Genomic DNA, 27154 nt, shown 5'->3' with positions numbered 1-27154 from the left:
TACCTGGTTTTGAGTAGTTAGCTACTAATAATTGGCTCATGATACATGAAGGGGTGCCACTTTACAATGTGGATAGGCTAGTGTGGGACAAAAAAAACCTTTCAATTCTTAAGGTAAGATTAAGGATTCTGAGGTTTTTAATCTTCTAAAAGTTTTTAGCTTATAAAACATACATCATTCGTGAGCTTGGATTGCTGGCGTAAAAGAGAGAAGAATGTAATGCTTCTTAGGCTCTCAGGTTTTGCAAGAGAGAAGGTGTAGAGAAAACCTTAACTGAGGAAAACAGAGATTCACTGGGCTGCATCACCTACCTGTACCTAGGCCCACGGTTGACTGTGGATGTCCGTAGATGTTCATGACGTTCAGTAGTGATGGGCTCTTCCTTACCTCCTTTGCAGACCTGCTGCCACGTGACCGTGATCTACTTGCTCCACATGTGGTGTGGCTCCATCATCCTGGGGATGTGGGCTTTCCTCTCCCATTGGCTCCCACGTTGGGCCATTCTCAGGATTGTGCTTCTTTAGGTTGGCAAATTCCAGGCTTAAGAGCCATTCGTGTTATATGTTCTATTCTATAAAGGAGTTTGATGTATACCTTTGGTTTACCATTTACTCCTTTGCAGAAACTGTCCCTAACCATTGCAATTAGACATGCACAGTGCATGCCAGTGACATAAGTTTAGTGCCATGTGTTTCTCTGGTTAAAAATTCTATAGAGAGCTTTTAACATAAATTATTTTTGGTCTTGTAAAGAATATAACAGTTGCTTCAAGTAAAACTTTATGAGGAAGTTCAATATATAAGACATAAAAATGGAATTGCCCATCTGGATTGCCAAATTCCCATCTTCCTGTCTTGGTTCTAAGGCATCTCTGGAAACTTCTGAGGCTCTTGGGATCACAGTGATGCTGCTTTAAAATGTAATGATGTGTTAAAACTAGTTATGTAAAATTTTTAACTGACTTAGGTATTTTATATCATGTAAAGGATAATATTGTAGGAAATTTACACCTTATGAAGCAAGTGAAAGATTAATGCTATAAAAGATAATGAAAGATAGGGATGATCTCATGAAAATAACATCTAGACGAGGCTTCTCTTTTACAGGCTGGAGGTGGAAAGAGTTTCCTATGTAAGAGTTCCTTTATTGAAATCTACAATGAGCAGATTTATGACCTACTGGACTCTGCGTCGGCTGGACTATACTTAAGGGAGCATATCAAGAAGGGAGTCTTTGTTGTTGGTGCCGTAGAGCAGGTGGTGACCTCAGCTGCTGAAGCCTATCAGGTACTCTGCCTTGAGCAGTTCGATCCTTAGACAACATAGCATGCTGTGAAGAGCACCTTGATCTCAAAAAAAGCAAGAATTGAACTACTAAAAATACTTTGTAAAAGCCTAATACAGAATGTTCATGAGAAGAAAAGAGAAAAGAATATGACAGTGTTTTGTAGATCTCCCCTTAGATAGAACTTTAAGCCTCTTGATTTTGCGTTATTTTGGTGCTATTCTTTCCAATCAGGTGCTCTTAAAAACCACCCTGTAGATCCCTTGGGGACAATTTGTTAGTGTCCATATTTTTTTAGTGGTTCCTCCTGGGAGCTGTCCCTTTCAGGAGCCCCTGGGATCTCTGCCCTTTAAAACAGCTGGCTGTTCTTTTCCTTTTATTTGCTACCCTGTTTACCTACTAAGTGTCAAAAGCCAACATTTTTTGAGCATTCAGCTCAGGACAACAAACCTCTTGACAAGAATTTATAAAATATTCTACTCACATTTTCATAGATCCTGACCTGGGCAGTTGATTTTAAACAATTTTTTATTATGTAATATTTGATACATACAAAATATTGCCACGTGCATGAGTTACCCAGGATAATGTTAAAATGCAGGCATTGTATCTCTTCTTGGGTCAGTTTTGATAAGTTATGTATTCCTAGAAAAATTTCAGTTTCCTCTGAGTTTTCAAATATATTGGCATAAAGTTGTTCCTAGTATTCTCATTTTTTAAATCTTTGCTATATCTACAATTTTATTCTCTTTTTGCATAGTTGGTATTGTTTATATGGCATTGCTCTTTGATTTTTTCTTTATTTTACTTTCTTTGGGTTTATTCTGCTGTTCTTTTTCCAACTTCTTAAGCTAGATGCTTAGCTCCTTTTGGCCTTTCTTTTATGATATAAGTATTTAATGCTGTAAATTTATTTCTTAATATTGCTTAAACTTCACACGTTATAATATCTTAATTGTCATATAGACCTAAGTATTTTTCCATATTTTTTTGATCCATGTATTACTTAGAAATGTAATTTAAAATTCCCAAATTTATGAGAATTTTAAATTCATTTCTCATTTTGATTCTTAATTGCATTGGGATCAGAGAATGTGATCTTGTGTGATGCCTAGTCTTTGAGATTTATTGAAAACTGGTTTATGGATTAATACAATGGCCAGTTTTTATAAATGTGTGCTTGAGAAGATGTATATCCTTGGATACAGGGTTTTATATTTTTATTAATTTTTTTGTCTATATAATCTATCAGTACTTGAGAGATATATTAAACTCCAACTAAGGTGTTGGTTTTATCAATTTTGTCTTGATTTTGGTCTATATAAGTATTTATGTATACATATAGAGATAGACTGTTTTATTAGGCTCATATAAAATTAATAAGATTAGTTTATCTTCCTTTGGTTTGAATCTATAATTTTGTATTGATTCTATATTTTCCTATTAACACATTTGCCTTCAAAAGCTATTTTGTCTGATATTCATATACTACTGAGCATTTTTTTATTAGCATTTGGTATATGTTTTCCCATCAGACCTTCTGTCTTAATGCTTTAGTTGTTTTTCATAAACCATATAGCTGTATTTTGCTTTTTTTAACCTTTCTTGACAGTATTTTTACCTAACCTGTGTACATTAATGTGATTTTTATTTTTGTTGGACTCATTTCTACCTTAGTGTTTTTTGTTTTGTTTTATTCAATGCTTCTTTCCTTTTCTTGCTTTTTTTAAAAGACTTTATTTTTTTAGAGTAGTTTTAGGTTTCAGAGCAAAGTTGAGAGAAAGATACAGTAACTTCCCGTATACTCCCTCCTCCCACACATGCGTGGCCTTCCCCATTTTCAACATCCCACACCAGAGTGGTGCATTTGTTACAATCAATGAATCTCATTCACACATCATAATCACCCAAATCCATAGTTTACGTTACAGTTCACTCTTCTTGTTGTAGATTGTGTGGGTTGCCTTTTTGTTTTTGATCCAATATGCGGCACCATTTGTTGAGAAAAAAAACTTTTCTTTTTCCTGTTGAATTGCCTTTGCACCTTTGATGAAAATCAGTTGACCATACATATGTGGCTTTATATCTGACTGTATTCTCTTCCACTGATCTGTGTCTCTCTGCCAATACAAAACTGTCTGGGTTATTGTAGCTTGTTGTTGCTAAGTAGTAAGTCTTGAGATCATGTAGAGCAAGTCCTTCAACTTTGTTCTTTTTAACAATTATTTTGGTTATTCTTGGATTTTGCATTCTCATATTCATAAAATCAGCTTGTCAGTTTCTACAAAAAAGGCTGCTGGGATTTTGAGTGGGATTGTGTTGAATTTGTCAATCATCTTTGGGAGAATTAACATCTTAAGAATATTGAATCTTCCAATCCGTGAACATTCCTCAAGTCATTTTATTTTTGTTTGTATTTGATTTTTATATAAATGTTTTAAAAACGTGCTTGTATTTGCTTTTTTCTCCTTATTTTGCACAAATGTTAGCGTATTGTGCTACTTTTGCACCTTCCTTTTTTAAGATGATAGTGTTTTGGAATTTGTCCCATATTTGAGGATTTCTCTTTGTCTTACAGCTGTATGAATGTATCATGATTTATTTAATATTTAGTATACAGTATATAGTGTTATGAAAAGGAAGCATAAAGTTTGTCGTTAGCACCATGGAGTCTATTCCAACTCCTAGTGACCCTGTGTACAGCAGAACGAAACCCTGCCTGGTCTTTTTGCGCCATCCTCTCACCTTCTGGTGCTATATCAGACAATTCTCCACTGCTATTCATAGGGGTCTTATGGCCAGTTTTTCGTAAGTGGGTGGCCAGGTCCTTCTTCCTAGTCCGTCTTAGTCTGTAAGCTCCCTGAAACCTGTCCACCATGGGTGACCCTGCCAGTATTTGAAATACTGGAAGCATAGCTTTCAGCATCACAGCAACACGCAGCTGCTACAGTATGACAACTGTCAGACACGTGGTATGGTTCCCTGACCGGGAAATGAACCTGGGCTGTGGCAGTGAGAGTGCTGAATCTTAACCACTAGACCACCAAGCATAAAGTACTATCCAAAAAATATAAAGATATGAATAATTTCAATTTTATGCTGTGGCTGGTTAATAGAGTTGTAACAGCTCCATTTATTGAGTATATGTGCTAAGCACTGTGCTAGCTTCTTTTGATACATTATTTCATTGAACTTCTAATCTACTTTTGAGGTAAGATACTAATTTCCCCATTTTATCCTGTACTATTATGACCTTGCTACTCAAAAATGTAATTCTCAGACTATGGTATCACCTGGGAGCATGTTACAAATGCACAGTCTCAGGCCCACCTCACACCTACTGGATCAGAATCTGAATTTTAACAAGATCCCTAGCTGATTAGTATGTCTATTAAAGTTTGAGAGGCTCTGCCCTGTTAGGTAGGTACCCATATTCCCATTTTGCAGGTATGGGCCTGAGCCTTGAAAAGGTTCAACTGGCCCCAGAGCACACAGCTAGTAAATGGTGGAGCCTGGGGTTGAACTCATGTTCATCTGATTCCAGAGCCTGCAGTCTGAACCTTCGTATCCTGCTTGCCATAGGGAATAGAGAGGGGAAACAAGTACTTTATAGACTAAAAGAGCTGACAGAACTTTGCGCTTGAAGTAATTTCAAGATTTAGCTTGTCTAACTTTCTCATTGTCTGGGTGAAGAAAGGGTTCAGAGAGATTTTGTGATTTGCATTAAGTTAACACAAATAGGGAATGGCAAAATCAGTTCTAGATCCTATGCCTTCTGATTTCCCGCTTGTTCTCTGTCCCTAACATGGAGAGGGGACAGAAAAGGAAAGGGAAAGGAAAATAACTTGAGTATGTTCCTCGATAGACCAGTGTTCTCTCACTGCCCTCTACACCTTTCCTACTGATGTTAGTGTCTGTTGTGACCACCCGGAAGTTGTGATAATATATTTTGCTTTTGCCTAGGTGTTGTCTGGAGGATGGAGAAACAGACGTGTGGCATCGACATCAATGAATAGAGAATCCTCTAGGTCTCATGCAGTCTTTACAATTACAGTAGAGTCAATGGAGAAAAGCAATGAGACTGTGAATATACGGACCTCCCTACTCAATCTGGTGGATTTAGCAGGATCTGAGAGGCAAAAAGATACCCATGCAGAAGGGATGAGGTTGAAAGTAAGAATGTAATTATGGTCTTCAATTTCAGCTTGTATGTGAATTATTACTAGAACTCAATACCAAGCTAAATGTTGTGAGGGCTTCAAAGGAATAACAAATGGCTCCATCTGAAATGTTTAGAAATTTTTGTTATGGGGAAGGGACAGTAAACATACATGGGATAGGACAAGTCTATCAGTAGCAAGAATGTTTGAATTCATGCAAGAAGGGATGATGGCATAAGGGGCAGCAGGGGTCAGAGGAAGGGTGTGACATGGACTGCTTGTGGGAAGCCTGGAAAAGAAGTAGTTCTTGAGTTGTGTTCTCAAAGCGGGAAGATTTGGACACGGAGAGAGGAACAGGGAATACATGCCTGGCAGGGGGACATCTCAAGGGTTATTATGGATGCAGAGTGAATCTGGCATTTGGCATTTCAGCATGGATGAATGGGTGGGTTGAGTTAGAGGTGCCAGTAGGCCCAGATCATTGAGGACCAGGAGTGCCAGGCAAAGTTTGCTCTCAACTCTCCCAACACTGGGAAACACTTAAAGGTTTTGAGTGATTTCATGAAGAAAGCCTGTTTTATAAAAACAGCCATCTGGCCCACCACTGCCACTTTCAAGAAGGGAGAGCGTAAAGAGAAAGGAGAGCAGTTATGCTGTTTAATATTTCAGGGGTGAGGGTAAAGGACCTAGTGGAAGATTCTCTGTAATATGTATGACCAAAGTGTGTATATGTATTGTCAATAAAATATGTATGGATTCTATACTTTAGGACATATGAGGGATGGGGAGAGGAGTCGGAAATGGTGGAGGAGAGTACTTTTTGTATTAAAAGTGAGGAATTGAGCCTCCTGAGCTCTCAGGCAGTTTCAGGCAATCTCAGGCTCATGTTTCTATTGAGACGTAAAGGTTAAGAAGAATAGCTTATGGGGGCCAGCCCCATGGCCGAGTGGTTAAGTTCACACGCTCTGCTTCCATGGCCCACGGTTTCATTGGTTTGGATCCTGGGTGTGGACCTAGCACCCCTCATCAAGCCATGCTGAGGCGGAGTCCCAGATGCCACAACTAGAATGACCTACAACTAAAATATACAGCTGTACTGGAGGACTTGGGGAGAAGGAAAAATTAAGAAAAAAATAAATAAAAATTTAGAAAGTGAAAAATAAAAATAATAAAAAAGAAAAATAGCATATATTTATAATAGGCCATATGCTGGGTTTGTTCTAAATGCTATATTAACTCATTTAACCTTCACAAATCTGGAAGTAGGTACTGCTATCCTTCCTATTTCAGTAAATTGTCCAGGGGCGCACAGCTAAGAGTAGAGCTCGGATTCATACCAAAGTAGCTCGACAGACAGTGCCCTCAACTGTGGCACTAAACCACCTTTCTGATTTACTTAATGATAGCAGACGGTGGCAACTCTGAAATCAGCTCATCTTGCTTTATAATTTCTACTCTTTCTTGTTTTCTAGTACTTTCACCACTGCAGACCCAATTACCGAAATAAGCTACCTACAGTAAAAATCCAGAGTAACATATTTAACTCATTTTTCTTTTTTCTCCAAACCACTGTTTTAAAGGTTTTTATTATACTTTACAGAATTAGACTGAGTATTCTCTTGTAATAAGTTCATCAGTGGCTTTGTGGGATGTAGGGGTGCGTTATTAGTTATCATAATGTAGCAAACATTTTAACATAAAAGGGTTGAAAATATGCCTATTAATGTGCTACTCCAACATTTTTTCCTCTGTTCTTTCTAGTTTTTATCCCTAACTATAGGTCAATTTTAAACTATTAACAATCATGAGGTGACATTGATTTTTTTTTTCCTCCTTCTCATGATTTTTTTGTTTGTCTTTCAATATTGAAATTGCATTGTGTATCAAATAGGAAAAGGTTAGGGGATAGTTGAGGGCATCTTTTTTGCTGGAAAGTTAGTTATCCTTAACTAACATTGTCCCTAACTTGACTTTGCGTTCACAGTTGTCACCCTGCTGGGTATATTTTAGTTCAAAATACTAAAAAGAAACCAGTGCACCTAAATTTTTATTCTCTTTCCCCATTGCCTTAGGAAGCAGGTAACATCAACCGATCATTGAGCTGCCTGGGCCAAGTGATAACTGCACTTGTTGATGTGGGTAATGGAAAACAGAGACATGTTTGCTACAGAGACTCCAAACTTACCTTCTTACTCCGGGTAAAGCAGATTATTGCGTTCCTGGGCCTTTTTCTTAATTATGCTCCCTATGGTTGATAGTTGGGTAATCTCTCTCAGCCTTGGTGTAAGGGTATACATTTTTTTTGTTTAAAAAAAGATCTTGTGATTTCTTCCCTGAAAATGTGTACCATTCGTATCATTAAACAGGATTCCCTTGGAGGTAATGCCAAAACAGCCATAATTGCGAATGTTCACCCTGGATCCAGGTGTTTTGGGGAAACCCTGTCAACACTTAATTTTGCTCAAAGAGCCAAGCTGATTAAAAATAAGGTAAAATACTGAGTACCATTAAGTAAATTAGAAAAATACTTAAGTTTGTAGTACCTTACTTTTGTGATTGCCTGATTTACCATTAGTTTTTATTTATTTCTCTGTGAAAGCTTAACTCTAAACAAGATCTCTATTTTGTCTTTCTTAGCCTTGGGTATCACTCATGTAATTTGAGGCCTAGATTGGGTCTTATGTTTAGTATTATTTGGCTGGTTTTTCTTATGGGAAGGCAAAGTTTTGCCTTTGTAATTGGGTTGGAGACTAAATTTATTTACCTAAACGTTATTAGCAGAGTTGTGTGTGCATGTGGTGATGGTGGGGATGCGCTATGAAAATAATTTGATGATGTTGACAAACTTCATTTTCAAGATGCAGTAACTCCAAGGATTCCCTGTTTTTCTTTATATGCAAGAAGCTTCCTTGATATTCATGTATACCAGTGGTCAGAAAACTTTTCCTGGTAAATATTTTAGGCTTCTTGGATCATCTGGTTTCTGTCCCAACTATTCAACCATGCCTTTGTAGTGAGAAGGCATGGAATATAGACTTTTTTTTTTTTACATAGACAATATGTAAACATATGGGCATGGCTGTGTTCCAGTACAACTTTACAAAAACAGGTGGCAGACTGTATTTGGCTCACGGGCAAGCAGCACTTTGCCAACCCCTGGTGGAGACTGTCAAAATACCAACGAGTCCCCCACCTGTTTTAGAGAAGTTGGAGCCCCCTTTGGTTTTAGACAAAAAACTCACAAATCAATTGGCCGATGAATTTCCTTTCTCTTTCAAAGGAGAAATTGGTCATTCTTACCCCAAAAGTAGACTCCCTGATCATCTTATTATCGTAAGCTTGAAGAGGTCCATGTTGTGTCTTCCCCTGAGTAAGTCAGAAGAGTATTCGTTCGTTTTATTGGATTATCACTCCTGGTAAGATACTTCTAATACAAGGAGGAAAAATCATTAGAGCTTCCTGATCCTGTCTCTTGGGACTTATTAGAAGTTTTTGGAGAGTGGAGAACTGCGGGGATAATTAGAATTGTTATGTCACTGATGTGACAATGATGTCAGAATATACAAGGAGTGCCTTGTAATGAGTCTGGCCAATAAGAATCAGAAGCAACTAGAAATGGCTTCTGAACACACAGAACAACAAAACTAGGAGCCTTATAGTGGTCACTATCAATGGTAAGTCCCCTGCTGCAGCCTGTCAGTAGAAGGTGGCTAGGATATCTGGGACTTGTTTAAGGATAAGCTATTTAGCTCTTTCCCAATGGGCAGACCTGGTTTAAGACAGGAACACAGGGACCTTGGGGCTGTCAGGGTTTTTTCCCTCACTGGAGTATTGGGTATTTCACAACTGGGTCCCTTTTATCTGGTTGGTACTCAGCCATTGGCTCTTGTTATCACCCTGTAGATTTTGTAGGCCTTTTTGAACCTCTTAGAAGTTGTCTCAAATAAGATGTTTCTTTAAGAGTATTTCTTAAAGAGATATTTCTTTAAAATAGCATTTAGTGTGGTAATAAAACAAATGGAGCTGTTAGACCAACCCCTCCTTCCAGAAGGGCTGTTTGGAAATACAGGGTTGGATTCCTCTGGAGAGGGTGGTTTCTGCCAAGCTGGTGGGGCTCCAGCCAGCCCTGCAGTTCATCACACCCTTTATAGAGAGCCAAGACAGATGGCAGATGGCACCTGTCGAGGTTTTTTCTCTTCTCCGTGGGGGAGAGCTGTTTGTCGCAGGAAGCAATGAACATACCCAGATCTCAGGTGTGACCCAGGCTGACAGGATGCAGGACTAGTCAACAGAGCAGAGATCCAAGTGGGAGGGTACAGGAGGAGTTGTGAGTTGGGGAAGACCTCTGGCTCTAGGTCTGAAGGCACGGGGGAAGGAAGCTTCCTCCCCACTCTCCACACTGTGATTCTGGTGGCCTTTTGACTGTCTGTGAGATGAAAGTGCAGTTTTGTTTGGTGTTCTTCATTCCAAATAGTACAAACAAATATAAACACAAGACTCTACGACTCAAAGAGTGCTCTTATAATGCTTTTTAAAAAATTCTCGAATAGGCAGTGGTAAATGAAGACACCCAAGGAAATGTGAGCCAGCTCCAAGCTGAAGTGAAGAGGCTCAAAGAACAGTTGGCCCAGTTTACTTCAGGGCGGATGCTGCCAGAAAGCTTTCTGACCAGAGGTAAGATGAGCACAGTGTGCTTTATCCTGAAGAAGACCACGTGCGAATGTGAGCGTGAGAACCCTCTGACGACAGTCACAACACAGTGAGGCTACCCAAAATTTTCTACAAGTATCCGTCTGTGTTTATTTCACCTACTTAGGAACATGGTACTTTGTCTGCAACCAGATACAGATACCATAGCTACTGAATTCTGTGAGATATGGTGGGAAGGGGGAATAGAAATAATTTTGAATAATTCGGCCCTAATAAAAGTGCTAAAAAGAGATACTAATAAATTTAATTTAGATCCACTTCCAAGATTTTGTCATATCATTTTTAATCTGTATGTTTACTAAATAGGATAATAGAGACTTGTTTTTCTTTAAAGAATAGCTAATGTCTAGACTGGATTGATTTGAAATCCAGGATCTGGTAATAACAGTCAGATTCTTCTAGATTAGTTGAGAGCAGTCAATCAAAGGTTGTTTTAGCTCATCCCTGGGTCTTAAAATTGGAGAAATAAACGTTTTTTTCCCCTTTCTTTCTTACTGGATCAATTACAGACAGAGACGAGACTACTTACATGACGTATTTCCAAGAGGCAATGTTATTCTTTAAGAAATCTGAACAGGAAAAGAAGGTAGGAAACTGAATTAGTATAAAGGTGATTCAAGATTCTTTAGGCTTTTACTATGTGGTGCCTTTCTGAGTGAAATAAATGGCACAAATAAAACAGAGGAAGGCTATGAAAAATCTAATTTTGCCTTTGAGATTAAATGTGAAGTTAGTGTTTGTTGCTTGGTTTGTGAAAATTTAGGGAAGATGAATTATTTTTCATGTCTAACCAAATTACGAATTTCTCAAGTCTCTAGTAGAAAAAATTACCCAATTAGAAGACCTCACCCTCAAAAAAGAAAAATTTATTCAGTCCAATAAAATGATTGTGAAATTCCGAGAGGATCAAATAATGCGCCTGGAGAAACTCCAGAAGGAATCCCGGGGAAGTTTTCTACCTGAGGAGCAGGATCGTTTGCTGTCGGAATTAAGGGATGAGATTCAAACTCTACGAGAACAAGTGAGTATGTAACGTTTGCAGTATTTCTAAAAATAAAAGAAGTTCAAGGCAAATATATGTTTGTCACCAAATTCATGTAATTTAATACAGTGGAAAGTGTTTTAAATGAATTCATCTGACAGTATGATTGCATAATTTCTTTTCCCCCATTTTCCAAAATAGTAAAACCTGAAGGGAAAAGGGAGGAAGTTGTGGTGGTGTAGCTACCAAAGCACTCAGCCCCAGCACTAAGCACCATTCATTCCAGTGGGCAGTTGTGGTTCTCTAAACAGTGTGGCCTCTTTATACTGGAGCCCTTTCAAGTTGTTTTGTTGTTATTTTTCCTTTTCCCTAGGGAGGATGGATAGTTAATCCAGGCACTTCATTAAAAAACAAAGATAACCTTTTATCAGTTTTGTATCTTTCTAGAGGTTTTTATGCATATTCAAACTAAGATAGGTAGATATTTTTACTTTTATTCCTTTTGCACACAAAAGGCAGCTCACCATACACTCTTCTGTACCTTGCCCTTTTCACTTAATCTTGGAGGGTGTTCAACCCTGCTCAATAGAGAGTTTCCTTATTCTTTTCAATGCATTAATTTAAGCAGTCTCCTTTGCATGAAAAGTCTGCCACAGTGTACACCCTTTTGCTTCTCTCTTTACCTGCCTGGGTGAAAGTTTCAAGGGTACAGATCCAGATGTAGAGTAACGGAGTTGTAGGTTGTGCCCATGTTCAGTCTGATCGCAAATGCCAAGTTGCCTTCCACAGTGGCGGCAGACCACCACCAGCAGTGCATGTGGCATTCCTAATGTTTTCTAACGGCTGTTCAGAAAGACTTGTTCATTAAGGAAATGTCTGTAAATGTGTAAGTCTGTAATTCTTCTGTCACAGATAGAGCACCACCCCAGAGTCGCAAAGTATGCTATGGAAAATCATTCTCTCAGAGAGGAGAATAGAAGACTGAGATTATTAGAGCCTGTGAAAAGAGCCCAAGAATTGGATGCTCAGACCATTGCAATACTAGAAAAAGCTTTCTTCGAAGTATCTGGCACAGATGAAAATGACAAAAGTAAGAAATGATTGTTGTATACATGCCTCGTAGGGGCAGAGGGGCTGTTTTAAAGGGCATTTATATTGCCTTGAAGGTGGGGCCTTTGTTTTAGCCTCTAGATTTAGTGTGCTAATTTTTTTTTTTTTTTTTTTAAGATTTTATTTTTTCCTTTTTCTCCCCAAAGCCCCCCAGTACATAGTTGTGCATTCTTCGTTGTGGGTTCTTCTAGTTGTGGCATGTGGGACGCTGCCTCAGCGTGGTCTGACGAGCAGTGCCATGTCCGCGCCCAGGATTCGAACCAACGAAACACTGGGCCGCCTGCAGCGGAGCGCGCGAACTTAACCACTCGGCCACGGGGCCAGCCCCCATTAGTGTGCTAATTTTTTACATACATATTTATGCTTTTATGTTAGCAAAAGGCATTTTCTACACTTCTCAAAAATCACAGAGTAGTAAATTATGTAAGCTAATAGACATATCAAGGAAATATCTATTATATTTTTCTATTTTGTTGATAAAAGATTCAGTATTACTTTTAATTTTTGTTAAATGGAATTTCCTTGTTTTAAGTATTTGAAATGAAAAGTGGTTAACTTATCACAGCACGAATGAATGGAGAGTTGAGAAGTTTATCCACCCGGTTAAGGTCTGTGCAGTGTGAGCTACAGCAGAGCGTGTTCAGACTCATGGTCCCAGCAGCGGATTTTGGTCCTGATGTTGTGGTTGCGGGTCATGCTTGCTAGTGTACACTCTGTTGGTTATATGGTATCTGTTTACTTTTCCTCTGTGGAAAGCAGTCCAGTTAGTACTGAATCTGACTCACAGGCTTGGCAGCTACTGGTGTGAATGCTCTGGGATTTGGTAACAGTGTGTGTTTGCCCCATTCTCAGACTGAATATTTTCATGGTCTTTTATTATACTCTGTACCAGCCTTAGTTTCTTTTGAGGTTGAAATTGAGAAAACTCTTATCTTCTTATTCTGCACTCATAAAGAAACCTGCTTGTGTCCTTTTTAAATTGTTGCTTTCTAAGTCTTCCATTCTGTTATGACTTAATGAAAGAATAAAATTCACAGTATTTGGGTTGTGGAGAGACCAAGATTTTAGACGCAAAGTTAAGACCAGGTTTTCTGTATTATTTCAACTATTGTTCCCTACAATGCTCTGTATTTTGCTGGCCGTTTTGACCTCAATAGTACCTTGACTTAATACCTTTGAAAGATACTAGTGGTGATTTCTGGACCCCACCATCTTCTAAACATGTATCATTTTCTAAGCAACTTTTACATATTTTCCCACACTGAAACTCGGTGGAACTCTCTTTGACATATTCAGTCTTCTAAGTGATCCCTGAAAATTAGAATTTATTATTACCTGGTAGATAATACCGACTTCTTTCAACTTGTTTCCTGTTCTAAAATTCACTGACTGTTAAAACATTAGCTGCTAGCACTAGTTCCTGCAGGATTCAACTAATGGTGTTTCTGCACCCACCAGCGTGTGTGTTGTACTTCAGCCATTGCTTGCTCTTTCTTCTAATGGAAAAGGTGTTGCCTTCAATATGCCCCTCCATCTTGTGGCTTCTCAGCTTCTCAAAAGCTATTTCTAATACTCTTTGACACACTGTGTTTCTCCTGTTGCAGCAAAGGCTCTTGTATTTTAGGGTCTACCTTCCAACCCATTTCTTATTTTTCCTGCTGTGCTTCAAACTTGATACCTGGCAGAGAACTTAGAAAATGTGTTCTGGGGCTGGCCTGGTGGCATAGTGGTTAAGTTTGCATGCTCCACTTCGGCAGCCCAGAATCCAGGTCTGGATCCTGGATGTGGACCTAGCACTGCTCGTTAGGCCACGCTGTGGCAGCATCCCCATAAAATAGAGAAAGACTGGCACAAATGTTAGCTCAGCGACAGTCGTCCTCAAGCAAAAAGAGGAAGATTGGCAACAGATGTCAGTTCAGGGCCAATCTTCCTCACAAAAAAAGAGGAAAAGAAAAAAGTGTGTTCTGTTATTTTTGTCTTTCAAAGACCAAGTTGTTTCCTTATTTCCAGGTCAGCAAGGATTCTCTCCTAAAGCTCCGAAAGAGCCATGCTCGTTAGCGAACTCTGAGAAGTTAAAAGCACAGCTCCTGCTAATTCAGACGGAGCTGAATAATTCAAAGCAAGAATATGAAGAATTCAAAGAACTAACTCGGTAATGTATAAATGCATATTCGTGCTTACTTTTTTTCGTATCTTTTAGTGTTGATTTGTTTTAGTGTTTAACATTGACAATTTGAGCATTTCACTTTAAATATTAAATTCTCATATAGCAACTAGCTTGTTTAGACGTAAAGGAAAGGGGCTTGCTTCTAGCTCTTTTTTTTTCTTTTGAGTGGAGATGTAATTGACATAAACTTCTAGCTCTTTAATAATATATTTAATGAACTAGATGATATGAGTGTTTTAAGGGATGTACCTGTTGAGATGAGTGTGTATTGAACTTACACAGTGAATTCTTTATCTGGCCACCAAATTTAAATCACTGTTGTTATTAATTAAATTAGGATTTTTAGAAATTACATATTTCTTAATATTCTTAGTTGATGCACTTTGTGTAAAAACAAAGATAAGCCACATTCATATTATAGCTAAAATTAATCCTATTCTAAAATATAAAGAAGTGTTTTTTTTAAAAATAATGTGTATGGCGTCATCATGGACTATTTGGGCTTTGAATTGGAGCGCCACTGTTTCCTAGTTGAACACCTTAAACCATCATCAATCTCTGAGCTGTACTTTGCCCAACTGGAAAATGGGGGTAATAATCTAAGAATATCTCTGATATAAAGATATAACTATAAAGTTATGTGAGAGTATAAACTGTAAAGTATTCTACAATTGTGTGACATTACTCATTACCTGAAATACTCAATTTTATAATATCTATTAGGAAAAGGCAGCTAGAATTAGAATCAGAACTTCAGGCTTTGCAAAAAGCGAACCTTAATCTTGAAAATCTTTTGGAAGCAACAAAAGCCTGCAAGCGGCAAGAAGTTTCTCAGCTGAATAAAATTCATGCTGAAACACTTAAGGTAGGTAATCTGAAGCAATACTTCAATCTTAAATGAGTGCTATTTCATTTGTTAATAATGGAGGAAGTCTGCACAGATATCTCCAGATACAGACACAGATATCTCCAGATACAGATAGAATCCCTTGCAGACAGTAACCCTGGGGTGACACGGTCCTCGTCTTCGGATGTATACCCCCAGTGGCAGGGTGGTGTAGGAAAGAATACAGCATGTGGAGTCAGACCTGGGTTCAAGTTCTAATCTGTCATTAAGCATAGGCAGGGTTTCCTAACTTCTGAGCCTCATTATTTGTTGTGTCTGAATTGGCGATGAGGGTAATAGAACTGCAGGGTTTTAGAGCATTAAATGAGGTAGTAAAGTGCCTAGCGCCTGGGAGGTCTCGGTAAATGGCAGCTGTTGCCCTACTGTGTCATGTGCTCAAAGCTTGCAGTGGAAGAACAGAATCCTAAAGACAAAGACCACTAAAGGATCACAGGTACCACTGGGATAACAGGAGGCATAAATAACCATAGTCCTCATGAAAGAAAACATTGAACATCTGAGGATGAGGAGAGAGAAGGAGAGTACACGAGGGAAGCAGAAGGCTAAGAAGTGAAGATGCTGATGCTGGTGATTGTTGCTTTTTGTACCAAATTCCCTGACAGCTAAAAAAAACTTTCCCTATACATCTTAAAAATAAATAGATGTTTATCGCTAACGATTGTCTTTAGCAGTGATGCTTTTTGTTCGCTTAATAGGAAACTGCTTTTAAAAGTAATTTTACTCATTTGTTTGATTAGGTAATTCACATGACTGGAATTTTTAAAGGTACAAAGAATATTTGGTGACAAGTCTCTTTCTGTCTGCTGTCTTTCCAGCCAACCAGGACCCCCTTTGGAGGCAGTCAATGTCACCAAGTCTTTTTTTGTTTTTGTTTTCTTTCTTTTTCTTATTTTACGCAGCAGTAGCATATAGTATACATCATTCTACACCTTGATTTTTTTTTAATAATGATATTTTAGAGTTTGTCCCATGTCCGAAGGGAAAAAAAAGAACCTTCTTTTTGTTTTTGTTTTTTGGTTTGTTTTGGCACTTGCACAAAAATGTATTATATAGATATTTCATGAATTACTGAACCTGGAAAAATGCTATTTCTTATAAAGGTAGAATTTTTTTCTTTGCTTTTTAAGAAAGATGACCTTTAATATCTGTGTAGGAAATTATTTTAAAATGCTTGCAGAATATCACCAAATGTTTTGTAATTTGCATCTGTAGCCCCTTAGCCCAGCAGAATTACAGAGCTTGAAGCACTCTGGCATTCTAGGCCCGCTTCTTTTGTTTATAGCTGAGCAAACCAGGACAAAAGGGATTACAAAGTTTGCTGAGAGTAGCATAGCAATTCAGATCTTTTGTTGTTTGTCCATTTTTAATTGTATGAGTACTTTATGAATACATTCTCCTTGTTTGAAAAAAATATACCTATGTATACAAGTTTAGGTTAAGACTCCTTTTGAGCACCACTGCCAATCTGAGTCTAATCTCGTCCTTCATCCCCCATTCCCAGGAGCAATTTGTTATCAGTTTGGGAATCTTTTTTCTTAGCAATTTTGTACAGTAAATATTACATGGACTGAGAAGATTATGTAGAGTTATAGATTGTTTTTTGTTGTGCTTTGTTTTTAAAGATGAATAGAATCATCCTACATATGTTATTCCGCAGTGGGCTTCTGTTAACTCAGGGATATGCCTTGGGTCTTCCACATTAACTAGTGCCTAGAGCTCTACCTCATTTTAAACCTAGCCTTCCTTGTTTTGGATGACCCCTGGCTTATTTAGCTGGTTTCCAGTGTAAGCATTCTCTGGGGTGGATTCTGTGAAGGAGAAGTGGTAGTCTTAGGATGTCTCAGCATTGGAGTCAGTCCTGCTGAAGTGTCCTCCGAGTGGCTGCACCATGTGCCTTCCCAGGAAGTCTGGGAGCACTCATTCCCCAGCACCCGCCCTGGGAACTGGCATTGTCAGGCTCTTTAATGCTCCACAGTCTGATGGATGAAAAATGATGTCTTGTTAAGGTTTTAATTCTCATTTCCCTCATTTCTAAGGAAGTTGAACATCTTTTCCTATGTTCATTGTCCATCTGTATATCCTTTTCCATGAAAAAAAAGCCTTTCTTCCTACTAGTTGTTTATCTTTTTCTTCTTATTTGTAGTTTTTATACGTTAATCTTTTGTTTATTACCTATACTGCCATTATACTCTGCCATCATGTTGCTTGTCTTTTATCTTTGTATGTGATACTTTTGTTGTACAAAAGTTTTAAAATTTTGGTATAGCTAGGTTTATTGATCTTTTACCTTTTGACTCCTTTTTTTGCATTTTTTAAAGGCCCACACAGTCTCAAGACCATCAATATATTCTACTTTCTTTTACCACTTTTATAATTTTGTTTTGACATTGAGATGTTTAATGCATTTGCTGTTTTATTTTTGAATGGTATGACATAGGGATTTAACTTTTTTTTTAATAGTCCATGTTTTTCTCACTAGTTTGAACTTTCCACATATAAATCATTCTCTTTCTGGACTTCATATTTTTTCCAGTGTTCTATTTGACTATTCATATGCTAATAATGACTGTTTTAATGACCGTACCCTTTTTTTTTTTGGAGGAAGATTAGCCGTGAGCTAACATCCCCTGCCAATCCTCCTCTTTTGCTGAGGAAGACTGGCCCTTAGCTAACATCCATGCCCATCTTCCTCTATTTTATGTGAGATGCCTGCCACGGCGTGGCTTGCCAAGCTGTGTGTAGGTCTGTACCTGGCATCCAAACTGGCAAAAGTGTGAACTTACCCGCTGCACCACTGGGCTGGCCCCTGACCGTACCCTTATAATGTATTTTTATATTGGCCAGAGAAGTCTTTCCAATTTGTTCTCTTTTTAACTGTATTTTCCTGTATTTAACATTTATTCTTTGTATAAAGTTTGGAATCAGCTTATCAAGTTTCATTTTTTAAAATCTTGCTGGAATTTTATTTGAGACTCTATTGAATTGATAAATTTGTTTCCACTTGGGCACTTCTATGCTGCCTCTCAAGGATACTTTTTCTTTTCTTTTGATGAATAGAATTTCAATTTTATCTTCTCTGTTCACACAGTTACTAAATATGCTATTTTTTCATCTGCTAATGTTGTTTTCTGTAATCATTTTTTTGCTGCAGATTATAGCTACACCAACCAAGGCTTATCAACTTTGGCCTCAAACAAAATTAAGCCCTGAAGTAGGGAGCTTTGGCTCTATGCACACTCAGAATTCTAGCAAGTTAGATGATGATATCTTAAATGAGCCCATTCCGCCTGAGATGAATGAACAAGCGTTTGAGGCCATTTCTGAAGAGCTCAGAATGGTGCAGGTAATGTTTAATTTTAGAAAAAATAAATAGACATTCATTTAAACAAATTTTCTATATCATTTTAACTCTGTATAATTTGCAGTGTTCAAACCTGTTTAGTATTAAAATTGTATCTTTTTAAGTATGGATTTGTAAAGGTCCTTGGCTTAGAAATCGGCCTACTGTTGTTCTTTTAATTCGCTTTGCAGTATTTAGCAAGTCACTCTCCAATCTCCCTGGGCTTTGGTTCTCTCATATGTAAAAAGACCAGTTTGCCACTAGCTTCAGGTTCCAGAACTGGTTTATATGGCACAGTACTGTGTCTGCTAAAGGGAATTAAAATACTGTAGTTGAAAGAATCTTCTTACAGATCAAATTTTAGATGGCTTTTCGTGTATTTGAAATAATATGTAAAATTGTTTATCTCAGAATTCTGGTGATTTGTTTATTTTTTTATTTTTTTTATTATTTTTTTTTAATTTTATTTTTTCCTTTTTCTCCCCAAAGCCCCCCAGTACATAGTTGTGTATTCTTCGTTGTGGGTTCTTCTAGTTGTGGCACGTGGGACGCTGCCTCAGGGTGGTCTGATGAGCAGTGCCATGTCCGCGCCCAGGATTCGAACTAATGAAACACTGGGCCGCCTGCAGCAGAGCGCGCGAACTTAACCACTCGGCCACGGGGCCAGCCCCCGGTGATTTGTTTATTTTTTTAAAAAGTTTTTCTACTGTCTAGTAAAACTTAGAGTGAGTCAGACCAGCCCAAATTTCAAAATTTTGCCCTTTCTGAAGCATGGAAGCTTTTCTGGTGAAAGCACTCCATGTAGCCCTGTGAAAGCTTCTTAGAAGTCTCAAGATGGCTCTATGATTCAATTCATGATTTTAATTTTAATCACTTCTTTCCTTTGTGTTTCAAATTATCCACTTTGAGGGACCATAAGTATAATTGTGAAACGTGAGAAACCAGTAGTGTAGTCTTTTGAAATTGTTTTCTGGCTCCAGACTGGCCTTTGATACCTTTGTCCATATGAGGTTTTGAGTTTTGTTTTTTGTTTTTTTAATGCAGAAGAAATGGTGGAATGTCTGATATTTCCATTAAAAGGATTTTTGACATCTGAAGTTTTTGTGTTGCAGGAACAAATGAGTGCCCTTCAAGTCAAGTTGGATGAAGAACAGCATAAAAACCTAAAGCTCCAGCAGCACGTCGACAAACTGGAACATCATTCTACACAAATGCAGGAGGTGAGACCGAGAGCGTGGCCTCAGGAAACGTATGACACAAATCCTCAAAGTAAGACTATTGCAGGAAGAAAGTGACTTCACAAAGCCTCAGTCAAGACTTACTTGAGTTGTATTCTCTACTTTCTTGCTTCACATAGTGTCTGATAATGAGAGACACACCCTTGAAATCTGGCCCACTTAGTCAAGAGTGCAAATGGATCCCTAGCTGTTTGTTCAGAAGAAAGCAAGTTGGGTGGTCCAGGTGCTTACAGTGACCCTTTCCTTTGTTGCTCATCCTCACTGCAGTTCACAGGAGCAACCAATTTTCTTCTGGTCAGAGACCTTATAAAACTAGATTTTAAAGACAGAAACAAGGTAATGATTTGGGCGGTATCTTGACATGCCACTATTCCTTTTCCAGTAAATTTCTCTCTTTCTCAAAGCTTTTCTCATCAGAAAGATCTGATTGGACCAAACAGCAGCAAGAGCATCTCTCACGATTGAATGTCCTTGAAAAGCAGCTTCTGGACACTCAAACTAAGAATGACTGTAAGTTTGAACATCTGGGAGCTTTGTGATCTGAATCCTGTAACTCAGTATCTTTTTACTCATATGAGTAAATCTTGTCCCTGTGTTTTTGGTTGGTCATTTTTTGTTTGTTTGTTTTTAATGAGATGACCAGACTTGAGTTTGCATGGCAGTGGTAATAGTAATATATCATAAAGGGTAATTTCTCTAGGACTGCTCACAAACAAATGATACAGCTGTTTGCTTAAAGTTTTAATACTTCTTTGAAAATCAAAAAAAAAGATAGCCATTATATTTTCTTTGGTCTTCCAGTTGGAATTTCCGTAGAAAACCAGAAGTATGTAATCCACTTTGGAAAGTTCTGGTACATTTCCAAGGGATTTTCAATCACTAAGAATAGGATACTTAAAATATGTTAAATATCATGATTTTTTTCCCTTATATTAAGAGTCTTGATGCAAATTCTACAGGAGAAATGTAGAAAAATCAAGTGACCTACAAGCCAGGGACAGATATTAACTCCTCCTTTTTTGGTAGAAATATACCAAAAACCATGAGCAAGGGAGAGGAAGAAAACAGAAATCTCAGCACTCTTAGGTACCTCCCAGTTGGTTGTTCAACATCCTTAGTTAAAATCTCTTCAGCTTGTTTTTGCTCATTGTATAAAGAGTACCTGTCACATTTATTTGCCTACTTTGTAAAAAAATATGTAAAGAAAGCTGTTGAGGATTTGTTTTGTTTGTTTTTTAGTTTTGAAAAGTGAGGTGCATGACCTGCGAGTAGTTCTTCATTCTGCAGACAAGGAGCTGTCTTCAGTGAAATTGGAGTATAGTTCATTCAGAGCAAGTCAGGAGAAAGAACTCAACAACCTTTCAGAAAAGCACATGCATGTACAGCTTCAACTAGATAATGTCAGGTAGAGTTGTTCTGTTATGGTTTAGGTTGCCTAATTGGCCTGTAACCCACGACTGCTTGAAGTGCAAGTGCTGTAAACCCAACTCAGACTAGTTAAACAGAAAGGTAATTTATTGACTCACAATTTTGGGAAGCCCCAGAGATTATTTTGGTTTCAGGAACAAACTAGATTGAGTCTCAAACAATATTGTCACTGCGCATTCTTTCTCTCTCTCTCTTCCTCTCTGTCTTATTCTCCCTCTCTCTCTCCCTTTCTCCCTGCTCTGCTTCCCTCTGTGTTGCCCTTATTCTCTCCTGCTATCAAGGGCCTTCCTCTATTTGACAGGGAACAGGTTGCCTCGGACAGCTCCATATTCTGGCTCCCAGCATTAATAACCCCTGTGAATAAATCCTCTTCCCAACAGCTATATATCAATCCCAGGAAAAGTTTGAATTGTTCTTGCTTGAGTCATCTACTTACCTTTGGACCAGTCATTTACCAAGGGTTTGAGGTGATGTTGGCCCAATATAGGTGATGTGACTGTTCCAGAGGGAAAAGTGTGCTCTTATTAGAAGGGACAGTCCAAGGTAGACCAAATCAATAGTTGTCACCATTGTCCACAGTAAGTCTCTGGAGGCTAGGTGGTTAGTCAGGTGCTGGTAATCTTGAAACAAAGTAATCTAAGATGTGAATTGTTGGTTTTATTGGGGTTTTTTTCTTGCTAATTTCAGCCTTTTGTAAAACATAACTTAAAACCGGTTTGTGTTTTTTTGGTGTGGATTTTTTTTTCTTTTGGTGAGGAAGATTGGCCCTGAGCTAACGTCTCTTGCCAATCTTCCTCTTTTTGCTTGAGGAAGACTGTCGCTGAGCTAACATCTGTGCCAGTCTTCCTCCACTTTGTATGTGGGTCACCACCACAGCATGGTGTGATGAGTGGTGTGTAGGTCTGCACCTGGGATCCAGACCTGCGAACCCTGGGCCACTGAAGCAGAGCATGCAAACTTAACCACTATGCCATTGCACCAGCCCCCATTTTGTGTTTTTGATGCTATCTCCTGGGTCCATGGCAATAATTTAATAATGGACATTTTGAATGTGATACCATGAGTGTGGTATGAGTGTGACTTCTCACTCTAGAAAAGCTGCTAATGGGAAACCTTGAATTTAAGTTTTGTAGAAGTTGCAAAGATTAAAACCTGTAGCTCTTGAGTGTTTTCTAAATTTACAACAAGGAATTAAAATAGAGGAAGAAACTTGAGATGTGCAGGCTAAATCAACCCATGGATATGTTTTTGTTGGGCCTCCCCAGTGTTTTTTAAAAGAAAGTTTAACATAGCATTTTTAAAATTGAGAGCTTTTTTGTAAAAATTCGTATTTCAGCATCCTCTTAAAAGTCAGTTTGGTGGCACTGGGCCCACATTCCTGCGTGGGAGCTGTCAGCCACCGCGTGCATCGCTCCTTTCCTTTAGAGAGGGGCATGTGCTGTGTGGGTCAGCACAGCCTCCACCACCCCTGTGCTGTGTCCCCAAAACCAAGGCTGAAGGTCGGTTGCCATTTATCATCACAGGTGCACTATTGTCTTTTCTTACACCTGGCATTGATTTTTAACATCTGAATCACTGAATCTAATCTTGGCTCTGTCATAAACTAGTTTTGTGTGATTTTTTGAAAAGTTACTCCGCTAATCTCATTGAATCTTCATTTCGTCATGTTTACATGTCAGAGTTGAACTAGGTTTAAAATGTTAAGAATCCACTATATTTGGCTGTGTACTTAAATTCTATCTTAAAAATATCAGATACTTTCTCGCTTTTTAAATTGGACATCATTGAATTTTTTTGCAGTGTCTCAAGTGTAATGTTGGGTACATCACTATTGGGCTGCTTATTCTCCATCGTGGCGCTCACAGGTTGTTAAGGCCACTGCATGAAACCGCACAACAGTGCTACCTGTTTGTTGAGTTATTTGCCTGCTATATATGCGGTTTGTACCATAAGTACATTTCCCCTCCCTACCATCTATCATCTATATATCCATCTTTAGCCACTGATTTATACCACTTTATGATTTGCTGCTTCTGCTCTGCTTTGAGTTACTAAAGCAGATAGAGCCATGTCTAATGACCCTCCGTGGACAAGCTGGGACATCTGTTTTGCATGATCCAGTGGTCAGGCCGGTTGTTTACTAGTTCCTGGCTGAGCTCTGGATGCTTGAGCCTGTCACATTCTGTTGCAGAGGGGAATGAGAGGATGAAAACCTAAAGAGCGGTACATAATAATCATGTGAATTAAAAGATAGTTCTATACTGAGGGAGTTTTTTCTCTTGCTCAGATCGAAGCCACATTTGCCATCCAAAAACCATCCTAGAGTTGGGAGAATATGTGATGAATGGATAGAGTTGAGCTATCAACAAAACTAAATTAACGGCCAGTCCCTAGCTTACATGAGGGTTAGGTCTGGACCCCCTATATGACTCTCATCACCCTAAATTGCTAGTCGGTTAAGCATGTCTGGTTGAAACCATGGGAGAGAGACTGAGGAAATAGAAGGCTGCAAGCTAACACGCACCCACCCTGTCTTCTCCATCCCCATCAGACTGCTCTGTGGCCCGGTGTGTCTTACATAGTTGTGAGTCATGGACATTTCACTTGAGTTTATGAGGAGCTTTACGTCTGTCAAGGCTTCTCTAAGTTGGGAATGGTCTATAGATGGGCGAAATTGAGCTGCAGATAATCTGACTAGCAGAACTACATTTAATGTTTATATTTACCATTGTGAAAATGTTTTCCTGATAAAGATTAGAAAATGAAAAGCTTCTTGAGACCAAAGCCTGCCTACAGGATTCCTATGACAACTTACAAGAAGTAATGAAGTTTGAAATTGACCAACTTTCAAAAAACCTCCAAAACTGCAAAAAAGAAAATGAAACTCTGAAATCTGACCTGAATGTAAGTTAAGAAGGCTGTTGGTTATTGGTGAGTTTGTCCTGGATGTGTGACTGTTCCCTGGAGTGCAAGGCAAGGACTGTTGACCTCTTCCTCATTTCCTGTGCTGGCCCGCAGTGCCTGCCACTTAGAAGGTACTTGATGTGTTTGTTGACTACACATTGCGCTAGTAACAATCACTTAAAATCTAATATAACGTTGTCTTTTAGAATTTGATGGAGCTTTTTGAGGCAGAAAAAGAACGCAATAACAAATTATTATTACAATTTGAAGAAGATAAAGAAAACAGTTCTAAGTGAGTGCTATTTATCTTTTCCATTAGTTCACTGGAATATCATTTACTACCACATTCTTTATCTTGGGGTTTTTTTTTACGGCTAATACCCTGTAAAGTTATTTTTTTTAAGCATTCCAAAATGAATATCAGATTATTTTGTGTAAATGGCTATGTAGAGAAACTTAATTTTTCAAAATATTCAGTAACTAGCTATAGTGCTTTTTGAATAAATAGCAATTGGTTGTGATCAGAACTGAAGGCCTTCTATAAATAAATCACAGTATATATAATAAGATGACTTCTAACTTTCTTTTATAATTGGAAGATGGGGACTAATTTTTCTTTCTATGTCTACTATTCTTTTCCTAGCTGCTCTTTTTTTCCTCCTAGTCTTTTTATATGAATGCTGTTGTCTTTCTTCCCTCTCTCTCCAAGTTCTTTTCCTTGGTAATCTGTCAGTCTCTTGGCATCAGGCAACCAGATGATTATCATGAGAAGAATTTGTTTATTCAACAGATACTCATAGAGTTCTTAATATGAGATAGATTCTTCTCTAGGTCCTGGTATACAGCGATGTATTCATCTAGTGGATACATACATCTAGTTGGGAAACAGACAATTAACATTTAGTCATTCATTCAAACACTCAGTGATATCCAACAAGACAGAAAAATTCTGGTAAATGCCAGAACATTTAGAGGTAAGGCTGAACAGAACATCCCCATCCCCATGAATGTTGCATTCTAGCACAGGAAGACAGGTAATAAACAAATACTATGTGTTATATGTTATGTTAGGGAGTCCTAAGTACTCTGAAGAAAAATAAACTGTCATGGCACAAAAATGGGTTCTCATTAAATAGTTGTTGAAGAAATAGTTCAAATTTCTGACTCCTACTGGAATACAACATCTGACACCAAGTATGTGCCTAATAAAGTTCAGTTGCATTGCACTAAATCTCTTTTGTGTGAATACACCCAGTTCCTCTTTCCATTGAATGATGTCATGAGTAAAAGGTAATTCTTCTCTTCCAGAGAAATCTTAGAAGTTCTTGAGGTTGTACGTCAGGAGAAACAGAAAGAGATGGCCAAGTGTGAGCAGCAGGTAAATGTCCTATACTCCAACTCTAAAATTTGACGTTCATAACTTTCATTCCCGATGTCTAAAGTGGTTCATTAAACTGTTTCAGCTTTCAGATGTTTAAAATTGGTAATAAAAAGATTAAATTTTTGATTGGTTGTATTATTTTTCAACTCCTCTTTTTCTAACTCCAGATGGCTATAATCATGATTTGCTGGTAGTCTGCTGATAGAGACCACAAAATTGTTGTCTTTTAACGCAAGTTATCATTTTCAAGTATTACTCCTAGTGTACAATGTATAATATGAAAAGATTTCAACCCCCCCTTTTTTATAGGTCTGTGTGGTTAACTTTGTGATTTAATTCTTTTTCTAAAAATATTTACTCTTTTCCCCATAGATGGCCAAAGTACAGAAACTAGAAGAGAGTTTGTGTGCTACAGAAAAAGTAATCAGTTCTCTGGAGAAGTCTAGAGATGCTGACAAGGTAGGTAAGGTTGAAGCTATATCCCTCTGCATTTTCGTTATAAATGCTGCTTTTACCATTCCAGTCTCCTGCTCCCAGGTGACTGATAGCTAGCTTTTCTGGATGTACTTAGGCCTTGTTCATCTTCCAAGGTTGCTAGAGAATGAGGTGTTCTATTTAAGTTAATTCTTTGCAGAACTTCAGTTGCAAACTCTTCTATCACTCTTGATGGCAATGCTTCTGAAACACATCCTGCCCCTTTTAACTAGGATGCCATTAGCGTGACCCTTTCTTGTTGACCCTGAGTCCCGTGATACAAATTCTCAAATCCCTGGTGTTGACTTTAACTAGAATAATAAACATAATATGTATGTCCAGGTATAAAATTAGGTATAAATTCCTTGTATGTCTAACTCTTATTCATTCATAAAACCAAAGCAAAAAATTAAATAAAACAGTATAAAGCCATTAAAATATGAATTGGTAATATTAATAATGTAATTTGACATGATGTTTGCTAAGATAAAATTGACTTCTCCTGTTGTCATTAGGAAAAATAAATGATTTATCATTTTAAAATGATCTCCTCCTTAATGTCATTGGATATGAAGATATTGTTTCTGTCCTTGTCAGGAAGTTGTAGCTGAGCTCACGAGCCATATCCAGGAGCTAAGAACATCAGTCCGTGAGAAAACAGAAACTATAGACACCCTGAAGCAAGAACTAAAGGACATAAGTGTAAGTTCTGTCACCAACAAGATATTAAATTTGAGCATGAGGCTCACTTCACAGACCCCTCCAGAGGTTAACAAATGCTCCACCAGGGAAAGATTCTGCGGTCAAACTGGTTTAGAAATACTGGTTAAAGCTCAACGGATTTCTGTATTTCCACAACTTGCAGAGCCTTTAATATGCTAACGTGCAATGTGCATCTCCGAGAGGCAGTGTAGACTTTGGGGTTTCTCGGATTTCACTGACCCGGGAACGGTGTTCTCAGTGCACCAGTTGGGACTTGCTGATCCAAACTAGATCAGAAACAGACTGGTTGTTGCCTGTGATAGTTAAGGGTATGTGGTGTTCCTTAATTGCTTCAAGAAGAAAATAA

The 27154-nt window shown here is 38.2% G+C and overlaps 1 protein-coding gene across 6 annotated transcripts in view; it reads left to right on the top strand.

The window, feature by feature from the left end:
* The window catches only part of KIF15 (kinesin family member 15), a 60057-nt gene that overhangs the window by 19626 nt on the left and 13277 nt on the right, over positions 1–27154 (top strand). For all 6 annotated transcript variants that reach the window (XM_044753860.2, XM_044753859.2, XM_014852448.3 and 3 more), the window contains 19 exons: positions 1107–1286; positions 5248–5457; positions 7517–7642; positions 7811–7933; positions 9995–10118; positions 10664–10740; positions 10966–11175; positions 12049–12226; positions 14257–14398; positions 15137–15278; positions 18472–18663; positions 19773–19880; positions 20303–20408; positions 21138–21303; positions 24080–24230; positions 24437–24522; positions 25539–25608; positions 25984–26070; positions 26683–26787. In XM_044753860.2, the coding sequence (XP_044609795.1) occupies positions 1107–1286; positions 5248–5457; positions 7517–7642; positions 7811–7933; positions 9995–10118; positions 10664–10740; positions 10966–11175; positions 12049–12226; positions 14257–14398; positions 15137–15278; positions 18472–18663; positions 19773–19880; positions 20303–20408; positions 21138–21303; positions 24080–24230; positions 24437–24522; positions 25539–25608; positions 25984–26070; positions 26683–26787 (2583 nt within the window). The remainder of the gene's footprint in view (positions 1–1106; positions 1287–5247; positions 5458–7516; positions 7643–7810; positions 7934–9994; positions 10119–10663; positions 10741–10965; positions 11176–12048; positions 12227–14256; positions 14399–15136; positions 15279–18471; positions 18664–19772; positions 19881–20302; positions 20409–21137; positions 21304–24079; positions 24231–24436; positions 24523–25538; positions 25609–25983; positions 26071–26682; positions 26788–27154) is intronic.

The sequence above is a fragment of the Equus asinus genome, chromosome 21 (assembly GCF_041296235.1).
Source record: "Equus asinus isolate D_3611 breed Donkey chromosome 21, EquAss-T2T_v2, whole genome shotgun sequence".
Classification (NCBI taxonomy): Eukaryota; Metazoa; Chordata; class Mammalia; order Perissodactyla; family Equidae; genus Equus; species Equus asinus.
This window is presented reverse-complemented; position numbering and strand designations above follow the sequence as displayed.